The following is a 15,138-nucleotide window of genomic DNA, read 5'->3' as shown; positions in this document are numbered from 1 at the left end:
TTAGGTAGAGAAGAAGCCACCATCATCCTTTCGGGAGTAGCCTCCATTGGTGGCTGCAGTGTGAGGGGACACTGTGGAGAAAAGAGAACGGGGTAGGCTGTGAATTTCAAATCCTTTGCCTTTTCTGGGAACCTGTAATCATCCATATGTTTCTGGGTATTGTGGAGAAGGTTCTTGTATTGCTGGGGAAACTGGCCTATAGAGAGGACTGATGGGAGATAGCTATAGGTCTTCCACTCCCAGTTTTCTGCCCTTTGCTAGACATTTTGTCCGCTAGACCTCAGCTGAGTTAAAAGGTCTGAAAAATGAATGAATTCATTTCCTAGCTTTAGGCAGTATATCCTCTGGTATTCTGATAGTGTGCCAACTTAGTCACTTATTCCAAGACCTTCAGTTATCCCTGAAGTTCCCTAATGACCAATCACCTCAACTCCCTGATTCCTAGGTCAATTTTAAAAAACTCTTGTACCACCCATCTGCCCATCCAGTCTTCTAACCCTTACCTATGGATCCCTGGATGCTGTGGATAGACTCCGTCTTAGGGTTGATCCAGTGTCTGATGTTAGCTCGGGAAGTGATGGAAGGTGGCGGAGGAGGGGGTAAAAGTTCTCCAGGGAATTGGGTCTTGATGATTCTGGAAGATGGTATGGGGAAGAACAGGGGAGAGTGAAATCAATCAGAAGAAGAAAGGAGAGGAGGGAAAGATAGTTGCATGCAGCCTCAGAAATAATGCAGCCAAAGGCCCTTTTTACCCTCTGGGAATTAACTGAAGATTTTGTTTATACAGATCACAGTGCTGGAGGATCTCTGTTTTAGTTAATAAAAATACAGAAATTGCATTATAGATACAGATGTAAAAAGCACAGAAATGTGTATACAAATGAGTTCCTGTTGATTATCTCTGTTATTTCCCAGGTGACACTTTACCTTACATGACTGGATGGCATTGTCTTTAGGGTGGAGAGGCTCTGCCTCCACCACTTACCCATGGGTATCCTGGGTGGTCTCCTGGTGTAAGAGTATCTCACTTTTGTTCTTGAATGTCCCTGTGTGGTGGTTGTACAAGGCTGCTAAGCGGAAATCCAGGTCATCCTTTGGTATCTACAGAGGAAGTCAGTCCCCCCAGGGTTAACTTGCTACCTTTACCCAAACTCTAGTCTTGTTCTGTTGGGCTCTACTTTTTCCCCCAAAGCAGAGTGAACCCCTTTTGGGCCTGAGGTCCACCAACTCCTTACATACCAAAGACATTTTAACTCTTGTCAGTATAATGAGGGGTGAGCTCTCACAGGAGATATGGAAATCATACTGTTCTTCACTTGGGCTTAATAGGCCTTACCTCATTTATGGTTATAATCAGAAGAGTGAAAAGTCTGGTAAGAAAATGATTTGCTCCAGATAATCAACTGGAGCAAAACAAGCCTTCCAACTTCCCAGAGCCCAGATAAATTGGTGTTAGGTTTTAGATTTGGTGTAGGACCTTGGGCTGGGGACAAAATAAAGATGCTGATGCCATGAAGGACAGACTACCTTTCAAAAAAGATATTCATGAGTTTTAAGCAGATGTAAAGAGAAATCGCATTTCAATGCTAGGTACCTCAGGATCAAAAAAATAAATATCCCGCCTCATGGAGGTGATTGTGGGAGCTGAGCTGAGCCGACTCCAGGGTTCCTGTTGCTGAGCAAGGTGAGCTGGGTTCTTATATGGCAGTTTCTGCAAAAGAGAAACCACACGCAGGACCTGGTTACAGGAGGCCTTGCTGATGTGATAGCTTTAGCGACATCCATCTCCTTATTCATTTCTGTTTTAACTGAACCTCAGAGGGATATCTTCAAAGGGAAGAACCATATGAAGCAAGACTCCCAGGCTTTTGATGCTCCTAAGTTTTCAATCAGAACTGACAGAAGTAGGCCAGGAATACAGGAAAAGGGGTGGAATGGGACAGGGTGAAGAATTCAGAGAAGAAAGATGAGTTCAGGTTTAGACATACTGAATTTGAAGATAAATTGTCCAAATGCAGTCAACAGGTGGAAAATGGGAAGTGGGCAACTTGGAGGAGAGCTCAGAACAAGTAATAGAGGTCTGGAGGTCATCCACTTGAAGTAGTGGCTGATGTCTACAAAAAGGAGTGTGGCCAACAGTGCTCATGATTGCACAATATTATAATGCAGAGGGGGGAGGAAAGAGAAAGGACACTAAGGTAGTCAAGAGAAGAATCAGGAGAGTGCAGTGTCTAAGTAGAAAAAGATTGCAGTAGGCAAGGAAGGGTCATTGTGACTGCAGAAGTGTCAAAGAAAAAGTACACTGGACAGTCAGTATTCTAAATAGAACCCCATAAGCATGAACGTGAAAAGCACATAACTGATTTTGTCATTTAATGTAAAATGCCATATTGTTCACTGTACTCTAGTACCTAGCACCACGACTTAACACATGGTGTTCAAAAATGAAATACTGTTTGAATAATGACTGAATTCCAGTGAGTACAGCTTCAACCTAGTAGAAATCGAATTCAACCTACCCAGTGTTGGAACCCCCCTCCCCTCTCTATATGGCAGTGCTGTGTAACTCAGGTCAGTTAGACATTAATTGAATAGTATGTACCAGACAGTGGGCTATCACCAAAAAAGATGACAAATGAAACAAGAAAACTGCAAATATATGATGCAAACATAGGCAGCTCTCCTCTGATTCGTTAAAGTCTACACAAGCCTCATCATGTCCTCATTCAGCAGAAGGATGAGACTGTCTTTCATTGAGAAAGTCAAGACTGTCAACCATGAATACCATCCTCACATCCAATGTCCTTCCAACTCAAAGAAAGGGATGTAGCTTTTACTCAAGGATAAACCTTGTGAATGGAAAAAGATATTCCATTCAAATGGAAGCAAAAAAAAAAAAAAAAAAGCCGGTAGCAACACTTATATTAGACAAAATAAACTTTAAAACAAAGACTGTAGCAAGAGTCAAATAAGGGCTCTACATAGTGATAGAGGCATCAATCCAACAAGAGGATATCATAAGTGTGAATATCTATGTACCCAAAATAGGAGCACCTAGATACATAAAGCAAATATTAACAGATATAAAGGAAGAAACTGACAGTAATACACCAATACTAGGGGACTTTAACACCCACTTACATCAATGGATAAACCATCCAGGGCGCCTGGGTGACTCAGGTCATGATCCCAGGGTCCTGGGATCGAGCCCCGCATCGGGCTCCCTGCTCAGCGGGAAGCCTGCTTCTCCCTCTCCCCCTGTTTGTGTTCCATCTCTCACTACATCTCTCTCTGTCACATAAATAAATAAAATCTTAAAAAAAACAACCACCATCCAGACAAAACTAACAAGGAAATGATGGCTTTGAATGACGCATTAGATCAGATGGATCCAACACATACACACACACACACACAACATTCCATCCAAAGCACTAGAATACACATTCTTTTCAAGAGCACATGGAGCATTCTCCAGGACAGATCGCATGTCAGGCCACAAAACAAGTCTCAATAAATTTAAGAAGACTGAAATCACATCAAGCAACTTTCCCAGCCACAATGGTATGAAACTAGATATCAATTAGGAGAAAAAAAACCTGGAAAACACAAACACACAAGGCTAAACAACATGCTCCTAAGCAACCAATGGGTCAACTAAGAAATCAGAGGAAATAAAAAAAATAGAGAAAATGAAAATGAAAACACAACTGTCTGTCCAAAGTCTTTGACAGTTGTGGGATGCCTGGGTGGCTCAGTTGGTTAAGCGTCTGCCTTCAACTCAGGTCATGATCCCAGAGTCCTGGGATCGACTCCCGCATTGGGCAGGGAGCCTGCTTCTCCCTCTGCCTGTTGCTCCCCCTTCTTGTGCTCTGTCTCTCTCTCTCTCTCTCTTTCTGACAAATAAGTAAAATCTTAAAAAAAAGTCTTTGAGAGGTGTAAGGGAATTTTATAGTGCTACAGGACTGCCTCAAGAAACAAGAAAAATCCCAATCTAATCTTATACCTAAGAAACTAGAAAAAAAGAACAAAGCCTAACAAAGAACCAACAAAATTAGTAGAAGGAAGGAAATAATAAAGATCTGAGCAGAAATAAATGAGAGACTAAAACACACACAAAGATCAAGGAAACCAAATGAAACCAAGAGCTTGTTCTGGAAAACATAAAATTGATAAACCTTTGGCCAGACCCATCAGGAAAAAAAAAAGAGAGAGAGCAAAGGCTTAAATAAAATCAGAAATGAAGGAGGAGAAATAACCAACATTACAGAAACACAAAGAATTATAACAAAATACTATAAAAAATTATATTCCAACAAACTGGATAATCTATAAAAATGGATAAATTCCTGGAAACATAGAATCTTCCAAAACTAGGGGTGCCTGGGTGGCTCAGTCGTTAAGCATCTGCCTTCGGCTCAGGTCATGATCCCAGGGTCCTGGGATTGAGTCCTGCATCGGGCTCTCTGCTCTGCGGGAAGCCTGCTTCTCCCTCTCCCACTCCCCCCTGCTTGTGTTCCCTCTCTCGCTGTGTCTCTGTCAAATAAATAAGTTAAAAAAAAATCTTAAAAAAAAATCTTCCAAAATTAAATCAAGAAGAAATAGAAAATTTGAACAGACCAATTACTAGTAACAAAATTAAAATGGTAATTAAAAAAAACTGCCAACTAACAAAAGCGCAGGACCAGATAGCTTCACAAGTGAATTCTACCAAACATTTAAAGAAGAGTTAATACCTATTCTTTTGAACTATTCCAAAAAATAGAAGAGGAAGGAAAACTTCCAAAATAATTTTACAAGGCCAGCATTACCCTGATACCAAAATTAAACAGACACTATGAATGAAAGAAAACTACAAGCCAATATCCCTGATGAACAACAGATGTAAAAATCTTCAACAAAATATTAGTACACCAAATTCAATAATACATTTGAAGGATCATTCACTATGATCAAGTGGGATTTATTCCAGCAATGTAAGGGTGGGTCAGTATTCACAAATCAATATGATATATCACATTAACAAGAGGAATGATAAAAACCATACGATCATCTCAATAGATGCAGAAAAAAACATTTGACAAAACACAACATCTGTTTATTATAAAAAAAAAAATCTCAACAAGTGGTTTAGAGGGAACGTATCTCAAGACACTAAAGGTAAATATGAAAACCCACAGCTAACATCAATTTCAATGGTGAAAAACTGAAAGATTTTCTTCTAAGTTCAGGAACAAAACAAGGACATCCACGATCACCACTTTTATTCAAAATAGTACTGGAAGTCTTAGCTACAGCAATCAGACAAGAAAAAGGAATAAAGGCATCCAAATTGGTAAGGAAGAAGTAAAACTCTCACTATTTGCACATGACACGATACTATATATAGAAAATCCTATAGACTACCAAAAACTATTAGAACTAATAAATTAATTCCCTAAAGTTGCAGAATACAAAATTAATATAAAGAAATCTGTTGTGTTTCTATATATCAATAACAAAGTAGCAGAGAGACAAGTTGAAAACAATTGTATTTACAATTGCACAAAAAATAATAAAATATCTAGGAATAAATTTACCCAAGGCAGTGAAAGAACTATTCTCTGAATTATAAGACACTGATGAAAGAAATTGAAGACAGCACAAATGGAAAAATACATCATGCTCATGGATTGAAAGAATTAATATTGTTAAAATGTCCATACTACCCAAAGCAATCTACAGATTCAGTGCAATCCCCAACAAAATACCAATAGAATTTTTCACAGGACTAGAAAAAATAATCCTAAAATTTATGGAACCACAAAAGACTTTGAATATCAAAACAACCTTGAGAAAGAAAAAAGCTGGAGGTACCACAATCCCAGATTTCAAGATATAGTACAAACTATAGTAATGAAAACAATATAGTACTTGGGGCATCTGGCTGGCTTGTTTGGAAGAGCATGCAACTCTTGATTTTGGGGTCATGAGTTCGAGCCCTATGTTGGGTGTAGAGATTGCTAAAACAAATGCATAAACTGAAAAAAAAAACCCAATATAGTACTGGCACGAAATTAGACACAGAGATCAGTGGAACAGGATAGAGAGCCCAGAAATAAACCCATGCTTATATGGTCAATTTATCTATGAAAAAGGACACAAGAATACACAATGGGGAAAAGACAGTTTCTTTGATAAATGGTGCTGGGAAAACTGGGCAGCTTCATGCAAAACAATGAAATTGGGTCACTTTCTTACACCATACACAAATACAAAATGAAAATGGATTAAAGACCTAAATGTGAGAACTGAAACCATAAAGTTCCTAAAAGAAAACATAGGTAATAATTTCTTAGACATTAGCCTTATCAACATATTTATGGATATATCTCCTCAGGGAAGGGAAACAAAAACAAAAATAAACTATTGGGAATACACCAAAATAAGTTTTTGCACAAAGGAAGCCATCAACAAAATGAAAATACAACCTACTGAATGGGAGAAGATACTTTCAAATGATATATCTGATAAGGAATTAATATCCAAAATATATAAAGAACTTACAAAATACAACACCAAAAAACCCAATCTGATTAAAAAATGCATAGACATTTTTCCAAAGGGGACATAGAAATGGCCAACAGACACATGAAAAGATGCTCAACATCACTGATCATCAGGGAAATGCATACCAAAACAACAATGAGGTATCACCTCACACCCATCGGAATGGCTAGTATCAAAAAGACAAGAAATAACAAGTGTTGGGAGAACGTGGAGAAAAGGGAGCGTGTAAATTGGTGCAGCAATTGGGGAAAACAGTATAGAGGCTCCTGAAAAAATGAAAAATGGAAATGCCATACAATCCAGTAATTCCACTACTAGGTATTTACCAAAAGAAAATGAAAACTCTAATTCAAAAAGATATATGCATTATATTTACTGCAGGATTATTTACAATAGCCAAGATATGGAAGCAACAAAAGCACCCATTGATAGATGAATGGATGAAGAAAATGTGCTATCTATATATATCTATGTATAGCTTCATTCTTTATCCATTCATTTATCTATCTATCTATCTATCTATCCATCGATCCACAATGGAATATTACTCAGCCATAAAAAAGAAAAATCTTGCCATTTTAGACCACATGGATGGAGCTAGAGGGTATTTGCTAAGTGAAATAAGTCAGACAAAGAGAGACCAATATCATATTATTTCACTTATATGTGGAACCTTGAAAAACAAAACAAAACAAACAAAAGCAGAAACAGACCCATAAATGCAGAAAACAAACTAATGGTTGCCAGAAGGAAGGTGGGTGGAGAGATGGGTGAAATAGGTGAAGAAATTAAGAGATACAAACTTCCAGTTATAAAATAAATAAGTCACAGGCATGAAAAGTGCAGCATCGGGAAGAGAGCCAATACTATTGTCATAACGTATGGTGACAGCTGTTGACTACACTTACTGTGGTGAACCCTGAGTAACGTATAGGATTGTCAAATCGCTATGCTGTACACCTGAAATGAATAGAACGCTGCATGTCAACTACACTTCAAAAGCAATAATAAAAAGAATAACCTTTCTTCCCTGAACCTAGCCCTTCCCTGTGTTTCAGAGACCGGTACCATCCTGGCATCCATCCCCTATACCCAGCTTCTCTCTCATTCCTTTATCACTGTCTCGCTACCACTCTATCACCTTCCCTGCAGAACTAGACTTTTTCAAGAGTCAACATTTACTATCTTCATTTCCTCCCCCTTTCCGTCCCCTCTATAGCCACTGCAGTCTGGCCTCTTTCTCAAGCAAGCACTGAAACTTCTCTTGCTGGTGACCAGTGATCTTTATTTCAGCTAGGTTAGGTGGATCTTTTCCAGATCTGATCTTATTTGATCTCTGCATTTTCTGGCACCATGATTCTGATTCTCTCAAATGTTCTCTCCATGCTCTGTGGGTCCAGCTCCTCCTGCCTCTAGCTGTTACTGCTCAGCTCCCTTGTCAGCTCTACTTTCTCCCTCTGCCCCTTAGTGCATTCTCCAGGGGTTTGGTTTCTGTTTTTCGTATTCTCATTCACTGGATGAGCTTATTCTTTCCTATGGCTTCGACCACCACATGGATACTGCGGCTTCCAGATATACATCTTCAACCTAGAACTCTCAACCATGTTCCCTGCTACTCATCTCCACGTAAATGTCCCACAGGCACCACAAAAAGCAACATCTACATAACTGATCTGAACATCTTTCTCCCAAACCTGCTTCCCCTGGATGCCTCCATTCAGTAAATGGTATCAATCAAGCCCTCGGAAACCCAGGAGCTATCCTAGACTTGTCCCTTCTCTTGGGCCCATATCCAGGCACAGAGTTTCATCAGTCCTGCCCTTGGCAAATTTTTCACATCTACACCCCATTGCCATCCCCTGCTTTAGATCCATTATTTCTCCTGGAGATTGCTGCCTTCTGAGGCTCCTGCCTCCTTGCTGATTCCTCTTGTCCCCACTCCCGTTCTATCCAATCTACTGCCATTGTGCTAAGACACCCATTGATTGTGTCACTCTAGTGCTTAAAATCCTGACATGATGCCCCAGCATCTCCATGATGGAATCCTAGCTTACTAGCATGGTGTACACAGCACACCCAGCCCAACAAGGTGACTCCAGCTTCTGCCCTCTCCCCTCCTCCATCTCACATTGATGCTCCAGCCATTCTGGATTCTTTGGCCCCAAACAGGCCACTCTTTCTCTCCTTTTCATGTATGTGCATCTGCCACCGCCGTGCCTTGAATGTCTGGCTCTTGTTTCCTTCTTTCTAACTCACATTCCACCTCCTCCCTCACCTGGCCCAGCTAACTCATGTTCGGATGTGAAAACTCACCAGCTCTGGGAAGCTTTCCTTTAAGCTCCCAGTTCTCCTGAAACACGATGTATAACTCTGTCACAACACATGTGCTATTGTGCGAGCATTTTTGCTGCTACTGTTGTCAGCTTTTCTACTAGAGTTTCTCTAAAGCAGGAGCCATATCTAACTGCTCTCTACATCCTCAGTGTTGAGCAGAGTGCCCGGCATATAGTAAATGATAAATGTTGAATAAACAAAAGGAAGCTCTTTGATTCTTCTATCAAGCCACAATTACTATTGAATTCACCTTATTTTGCACCATTTCAAGCATCCCAAATACTTCTGCCAGAAAAAAAAAGATCATCTAAATTCCTCAAATCACTGACACACACACAAAAACACATTCCAGCATTAACCGAAAGACTGAGGTGGTGTGAGGGCAGATGTATAAAGCATGATCAGGTGTCTTCCAGAGCATTCTCTCCCATTCCATATCTCATATCTCTCCAGAGAACAGGTTTCCAAACAGGGCAAAGGGTGGCTTGGTGGGACCTGGGCCTGATTAATCCACATATTATACCAAGCATCGCTTTGGGCAGCGAGAGCCCCTTATTCCTCTGGGCTAGCGCTCAACTTCCCTCTCCTCAAAAACATCTCTGAAACGTTAGCAGATCTGAATATGGAGCCAAGGAGGCAGCCAGAAAACAAACTTCTCCGGTACCTGACTCAGTGTCCTCACCAGAGTGCTTTAAGTTACCATCTCTGCCCATCACGCCAACAGAAAGAAGAGTGCCATCGACCTTGGTGGGAATCTACACAAGAAAGCACAGTACCTTGGAAGCCCCGAGTTTTCCCAGGAAGGTATCATCGTTATCCAACGTAGGGTGCTGTAAGGGGTCTCGGGTGAAAGGCATGGTAAAATGCGGAGTGAGCCGCTGGTGTGAGGGATGGGAAGCCCGCGCAGCCGCACACAACGCACGCGGAGGATCCCGGGTCCCAATTGTTTGGAACGCCCAGTTTCGGTTGCCCGGCAACTCTCCCGCCATCTGTGACTGAGGTGAGTTCCCTTCGAGAAGGGCGCCACCTGGCGGTCCAGCGCGGGAGATCCCTCGGAAGGAAGCTCCGGGGAACGCAGAGGGGAAAGCGCCATCGAGCGTGCCAGGGAGGCCTGCATTTACACTTGGGAGCCTTAGTCGAAAAACGTCGGCCTCCCGGCTTGCAGGACTTCTGCAAAAGACTTCAGCTGAGTAAAGAAGTCCTAAAAGATGGCTCAGGAATTTCCTTCTCCCTCGCATCTAACGAAAGAATTTTTCAAAGCAAGGAGAGAATGAAGATGTTAAGAGACGGAAGAGCCCAGGTGTCGTACTTGGAAAATTGCAGGCTAACGCAAACGCTCCTTGCTTAAACTCGGTTTAACTATGCCAGTCTTAAGGCTTCCCATAGAGCCGTTTGTAAAGGCACGGGTGGATTTGGCGGGACGGAAGTAAGATCTCCAGAAGCAGCTGTTGCAGTAGGTAACATCTACCGGGGCCGCTCTTCCAGGCTGTAACTTCTGGAGGTGAGACGGCGTCTCATTCTTCCTTCTATCAATGCACACAAAGGAGGTGCTAAATAAGTATTGTCGAACGCCACGCCTGCAAAATTAGAGATGCTCATAAATGGCCCATGACCCGAAAGAGCAATGGAAAACGTGAATTTGGTGGCGTTGGCTTGGAGGATGTTTCTACTGCGTTCTTTACACGACCCCTGTGCCAGTCTGTTGGGCCGGTTGCAGACCCCTGTGCCAGTCTGTTGGGCCGGTTGCAGACCCCGGGCGCGCGCACTTTTACGCGGCGCGCGCCAGCGGCGGCGGCTGCCATGGCGACCGGCAGGTGAGCGGCAGAGGAGCGCGTGGTCCCTGACCCACCCGCGCGGAGGGAAAGAGGAGGCGGTTGCCAAGGCGACGTGGGTAGGAGGAGACGAGGAAGGAGGGAGGAGAAAGGATGGGCGGCCTTGGCGTAGCCGCAGGGAGGTGACTGAAGCGAGCCCAGCCCCTTGCATCCTCCCCCTGTGAACCTCCCTCCCCTTTTTTTCCGCCTTCTGCCAGCAGTAGCCGCGGCCGCAGCACCTGAGCCGCTGCTGGCGCTCGCTCAGGAGGACGCTATGGCTGAGCCGGGGCGCAGCCTCCATCCCTCTGCCCGAGGCAGGGGAAGAACTGAGCGGCGCACACTCCGGCTTCTGCAGCTGCTGCTCTGGGTTGGGACCGCCTTCCAGGTGACCCAGGGAGCGGGACCGGAGCTTCACGCCTGCAAAGAGGTACTGTCTTCCCCGACCCGACCCCACTTTGGTCAGAGAAATCTTGGATCCTGGCGGAGACCTTACGGACCCAGGCACAGACAGTTTCAGAGGCCACGGAGTTTAGGTTTCTTCGGGGATGAGGCGTGGGGGGGTGGCGGGAAGAGGAGCAGACTGGCGTCATGGAGAGGCCAGCGCACTGGAGGACTCACGAAACAGATCATCCTCAACAGCCTGGGCTGCTGAGCTCAGAGGGGAAGGTCCCAGCTCCAGGGAGCCCAGGAGGGACCTGGGTCCCGGGGCTCGGGAATGAAGGAAGAAGACATGGGTTGTCTTCCTGCTGCAATGAAATTACCTTAAAAGTAGCTGAAAGCAAAAGATTATGTAGAGAGGGGCAAATCAGAAAGCGAGAGGGGAAAACGGGTAAGAAAGGAGTTAGGAAGGCCAGAGGAAGGTAGGGGAGCAAAGTGGGAATCCTTGTGGTTTTATCATGGTTTCAAAAAAAGAGTGTGAAGGTGGGAGATATGCCAGGGGGACTGAAGGAACCCATCACCTCTCTCTCCCCCTCCTTGTTAAACATCCAGTTACCTTGCCAGCTGCTAAGTGCTTTGCCTCCCCCAGTGCGCTTTGTTTAGTGTACCTGAGAGCCCACAACCCCCTCTGACCAGACTTTGAGTCTGTAATATCTCGCTTTCCGCCAGTCTCTACTTTCCTTCTCTGGACTTCTGCTGACATATGTCGTGAGTCTTTTTCAAGGTGTTTCGAAAAGGTTGCCAACACAATTCAGACAATAGGTAGTGAATGTCTTCCAAATGAAAATTCTTTGAGCATTCTTTTTGGAGGGACACACAAAGGTATTAAGGAGTAACAAAACTCAGTAGTTTCTTTAGTGTTGAAATAACATTATTTGATTGTTCTCTGGGTAACCTCTTTTAACCATATGGCAGAGGCAGCAACAAAATACAAGAACTGCGTGGGGAAGGTAAAATAATAAGAGTTGTTCTGTTGTCTATGTGAGATGTGAAAGATTTCATAATACACCAAGAGTCTAGCCCTGTAAAAAGGATCTCCAGTGTCATACTTGGCTAGGGTTTTGAGAGATTGAAATACTTTTTGTAAGTTGTCAGTGTTCACTGATTAGTAACAACAACCCCCCTCTCATATGGAAATATGTTATTATGAAGGTGCTCTATCCATTAGACTGTCTACAACATAACAAATCATGAAGAAGTGAAGGGTGGGGGGAAAGAGAGAATTTTTTACTTCATTCATGAATATGACACAAGTGATCCCAGTCAGTGGCACTTTCGATAACTTTTTATCAGTTCCAATGATGACCTGCCCTGGAGCGTCTACATTTCCACTCAGCCAATTTATGAACTGTTTTTTTTTTAAGATTTTATTTATTTATTTGAGAGAGAGTGCACACGCACAAGAGCATGTGGAGGGGCAGTGGGAGAGGAAGAAGCAGCCTCCCTGCTGAGCAGGGAGCCTGCCATGGGCTTGATCCCAGGACCCTGAGATCATGACCTGAGCCAAAAGCAGATGCTTAACCAACTGAGTCACCCAGGCGCTCCTTTATGACCTGTTTTAAAGATGGCTAGGAACGGAATGATCTTCTCAGTGACTGTGGCTTACTGGCCTTGGTGGTGTGTGGCCTAACCAACTGAGATACCTAGTTCAAGCAAGCGCCCTTGCCTAAGAATCCAACATGGGAGTTTCCTGAGTGGAAGGTAAGAATCTTACAGTCCCACTGCGGCTTCTTGATGAGATCTTGTCAACTCTGGAAAATGTGATACATTTAAGAAATTAAACACTTTGTATCATCTTGGTTTGGAGGGAAGGAAGAATACTGATGCTTGAGAATTCTAACTTGGGCACAAATTTTGCGTTTAGTCCTTTTTAAATGGCTGACATTTGTCTAAGCAAAAGGTCTTACTGCAGAGCATGAGCTGAGGGCAGTGGAAATCTGTGCAACTCAACATAACAGGGTTCTAGTCCCTGCCTGTTATTTACCACACAGTTTTTGGATCTGCACAATGGGTGTTTCAATAACACCTACCTAAAAAGGATTGCTTTGAGCATTGAAAGAGAAAATTAAAAAAAAAAAAGACACAAAAAAACACAAAAGCAAACACAAATTAGTTACCCAACCCCCTTTCCTGTTCAGCTTCCTTACCATTAGATCCATACCCCATGCCAGAGTCAAAGTGGCTTAGGAGTCATGCTCATTGGCCACAGGCATCAGCAAGTCCTGTTTAGACTCTCCTTGAGCAAACAGTGGCTACTGGACACCCTTGACTCCAAATAATAAGGAAAAGAATAAATCCACTGTTAAAATAGTCTTCATTTGGCAGCATGAACTGACTCAACAAGTTTGGGGGCTTCCAACCCTAAATGGTGAAAAATCAGTTCAGGGTAGACTAACCCTTCTCTATTCTTAATCTTCATATGAATTTCTTGTGAGTCCATGTTGGGTATTATTGGCAGGGACTCTCATCAGGTCAATCTGATATGACAACAATGCTGTTCCAGCCTTGTTTCTGAAATCTGAGGTACCCCTCTGGACCTAATCAGGAAAAAAAAAAAAGGTTTAACATGAGGCCTAGACTGAGGTGGCAGAGAACGGGGAGTTCTAGATTGCTAAACCTGTGCTGGGGTGTGGCGTACCTTTGCTTTCACAATTTTACAATAATCAAGGTCACCAGTGGAACTAAGCATCCTGTATGATGTTTGTTTTCATGAATCATTTCTTTGGCCTTGTGCTAGCCTGGGCCAGCGGCTGACTGAGAGCCAAAGGAGCATTTCCTATATAGCACAGTGAATATACATCAAACGAGAGAGGAGCAGAAAATCTTCTTTAACAGATCTGCCTTGTCCTGAGGCTCCACGGCTAATTGCCCCCAAAGGGACTTCCCAGTCTATACTGAAAAGTCCATAGGGCTTGGGAATCTGGCATACATGGATTGTAATAAAATGAGATGAGTGAGTGATGACTGCCACTTGACTACTTTGAACAAGTTAATTGACTTCTTGCAGCCTCAGATGCCTGATCTGTAAAATGGGGATGGTAATACTCATTATTCTTACTCTCACAAGGCTGTTGTGAGTCTTAAATTAAGTGAGATAACGCATGCAAAGTGCCTAGTGCATACCCTTGACATGTCACAGGCGCTTGAGAAATACTGGTAGGCAGAAAAGGTAAGTACACAAATAAGGATATATAAATGATAACATAGAGTTAACATATGGTAAGCAATGCAGAAATGGCAATATAGAGTTGAATAGGAGAGGAATAAAACATATTTGAACAGTTGGCGCTTGACCTAGTTCTGGAATAATCAGTAGGACTGCGATGGGCAGAGGTGGATTAGATAGAGGGGGGAGCCTGCAAAAAGTTCCACAAGGAAAACCCAAGGGATCCTGGGAATTGCACGTAGACCAGGCGGCTGAAATGTGAAGTAGGTGTGAGTACAATAGGAGATACGGTTGGAATGTGGAGTAGGTGTGGGGGACAATAGAAATCAAGGCTGGAAAGTTAGAAATCCGAAGTGGAGAATCCCTGAAGGATTTCTGGCAGAGATAGTGGCCTGCTCAGAGTGGATTAGCATGAATGAAAAAGTAAACATGGTTGAGGAAGGCGGGAAGGTGAGAGAGGGAGAGGGAGGGCAAGGAGACCAGTCAAGGAGGACGTTAGCAGAGGGACTGTGCTGGCTGGTGGCAGTGGGACACATGGAGAGGTGTAGATATGAAAAATATGCCGAAGGTAGAGGTTAGAGGGTTTGGCAACTGACTTTAAGTGTAGGGTGAAGGCGAGGGGCAAGCCAAGGGTTTGGGTCAGGGTTTTCGAGTGGGTGTGGGAGATGCAGAAAGAACAGCTGTAGGAGCAGAGTGATGGCCTTTCACAGTTCTGATTCCCCTGGGGTCAGCCCCTCTACCCGGAGGGAGAAAGTCCTGAGATCCCGGCATGATACTTTACAGCATGATCATAGCTTCGGGGCTTTTATGTTTCCTCCTATATTTGCTTCTAACTCGTTA

The 15,138-nt window shown here is 43.3% G+C and overlaps 2 protein-coding genes across 4 annotated transcripts in view; one reads left to right on the top strand and one right to left on the bottom strand.

Moving 5' to 3' along the window:
* Positions 1-9,740, bottom strand: CFAP276 (cilia and flagella associated protein 276). The gene is made up of 5 exons (XM_028102182.2): positions 9,660-9,740; positions 1,595-1,711; positions 986-1,101; positions 504-634; positions 1-71 (listed from the first exon to the last, which is right to left on the bottom strand). The coding sequence occupies exons 1-5, from the start codon at positions 9,738-9,740 to the stop codon at positions 1-3; spliced, it is 516 nt and encodes a 171-aa protein (XP_027957983.1).
* Positions 9,741-10,968: 1,228 nt separating this feature from the next.
* Positions 10,969-15,138, top strand: part of ELAPOR1 (endosome-lysosome associated apoptosis and autophagy regulator 1) — a 65,025-nt gene continuing 60,855 nt past the window's right edge. For all 3 annotated transcript variants that reach the window (XM_028102089.1, XM_028102088.1, XM_088022924.1), the window contains exon 1: positions 10,969-11,121. In XM_028102089.1, coding sequence (XP_027957890.1) covers positions 10,969-11,121 — 153 coding nt within the window. The remainder of the gene's footprint in view (positions 11,122-15,138) is intronic.

Source organism: Eumetopias jubatus, unplaced genomic scaffold (assembly GCF_037043125.1).
Source record: "Eumetopias jubatus isolate StellerSeaLion01/CBP00866 unplaced genomic scaffold, mEumJub1_p1.0 scaffold_4, whole genome shotgun sequence".
Taxonomy (NCBI): domain Eukaryota; kingdom Metazoa; phylum Chordata; class Mammalia; order Carnivora; family Otariidae; genus Eumetopias; species Eumetopias jubatus.
This window is presented reverse-complemented; position numbering and strand designations above follow the sequence as displayed.

Coding starts and splice junctions, on each gene's coding strand:
- CFAP276 (XM_028102182.2), bottom strand. CDS start 9,740: ATGCCTTTCACCCGAGACCCCTTACAGCACCCTACGTTGGATAACGAT. Junction 1,102..1,594: donor TTTATTTTTTTGATCCTGAG/GTACCTAGCATT, acceptor CTTCCTCTGTAG/ATACCAAAGGATGACCTGGA. Junction 635..985: donor ACCACCCAGGATACCCATGG/GTAAGTGGTGGA, acceptor ACCATCTTCCAG/AATCATCAAGACCCAATTCC.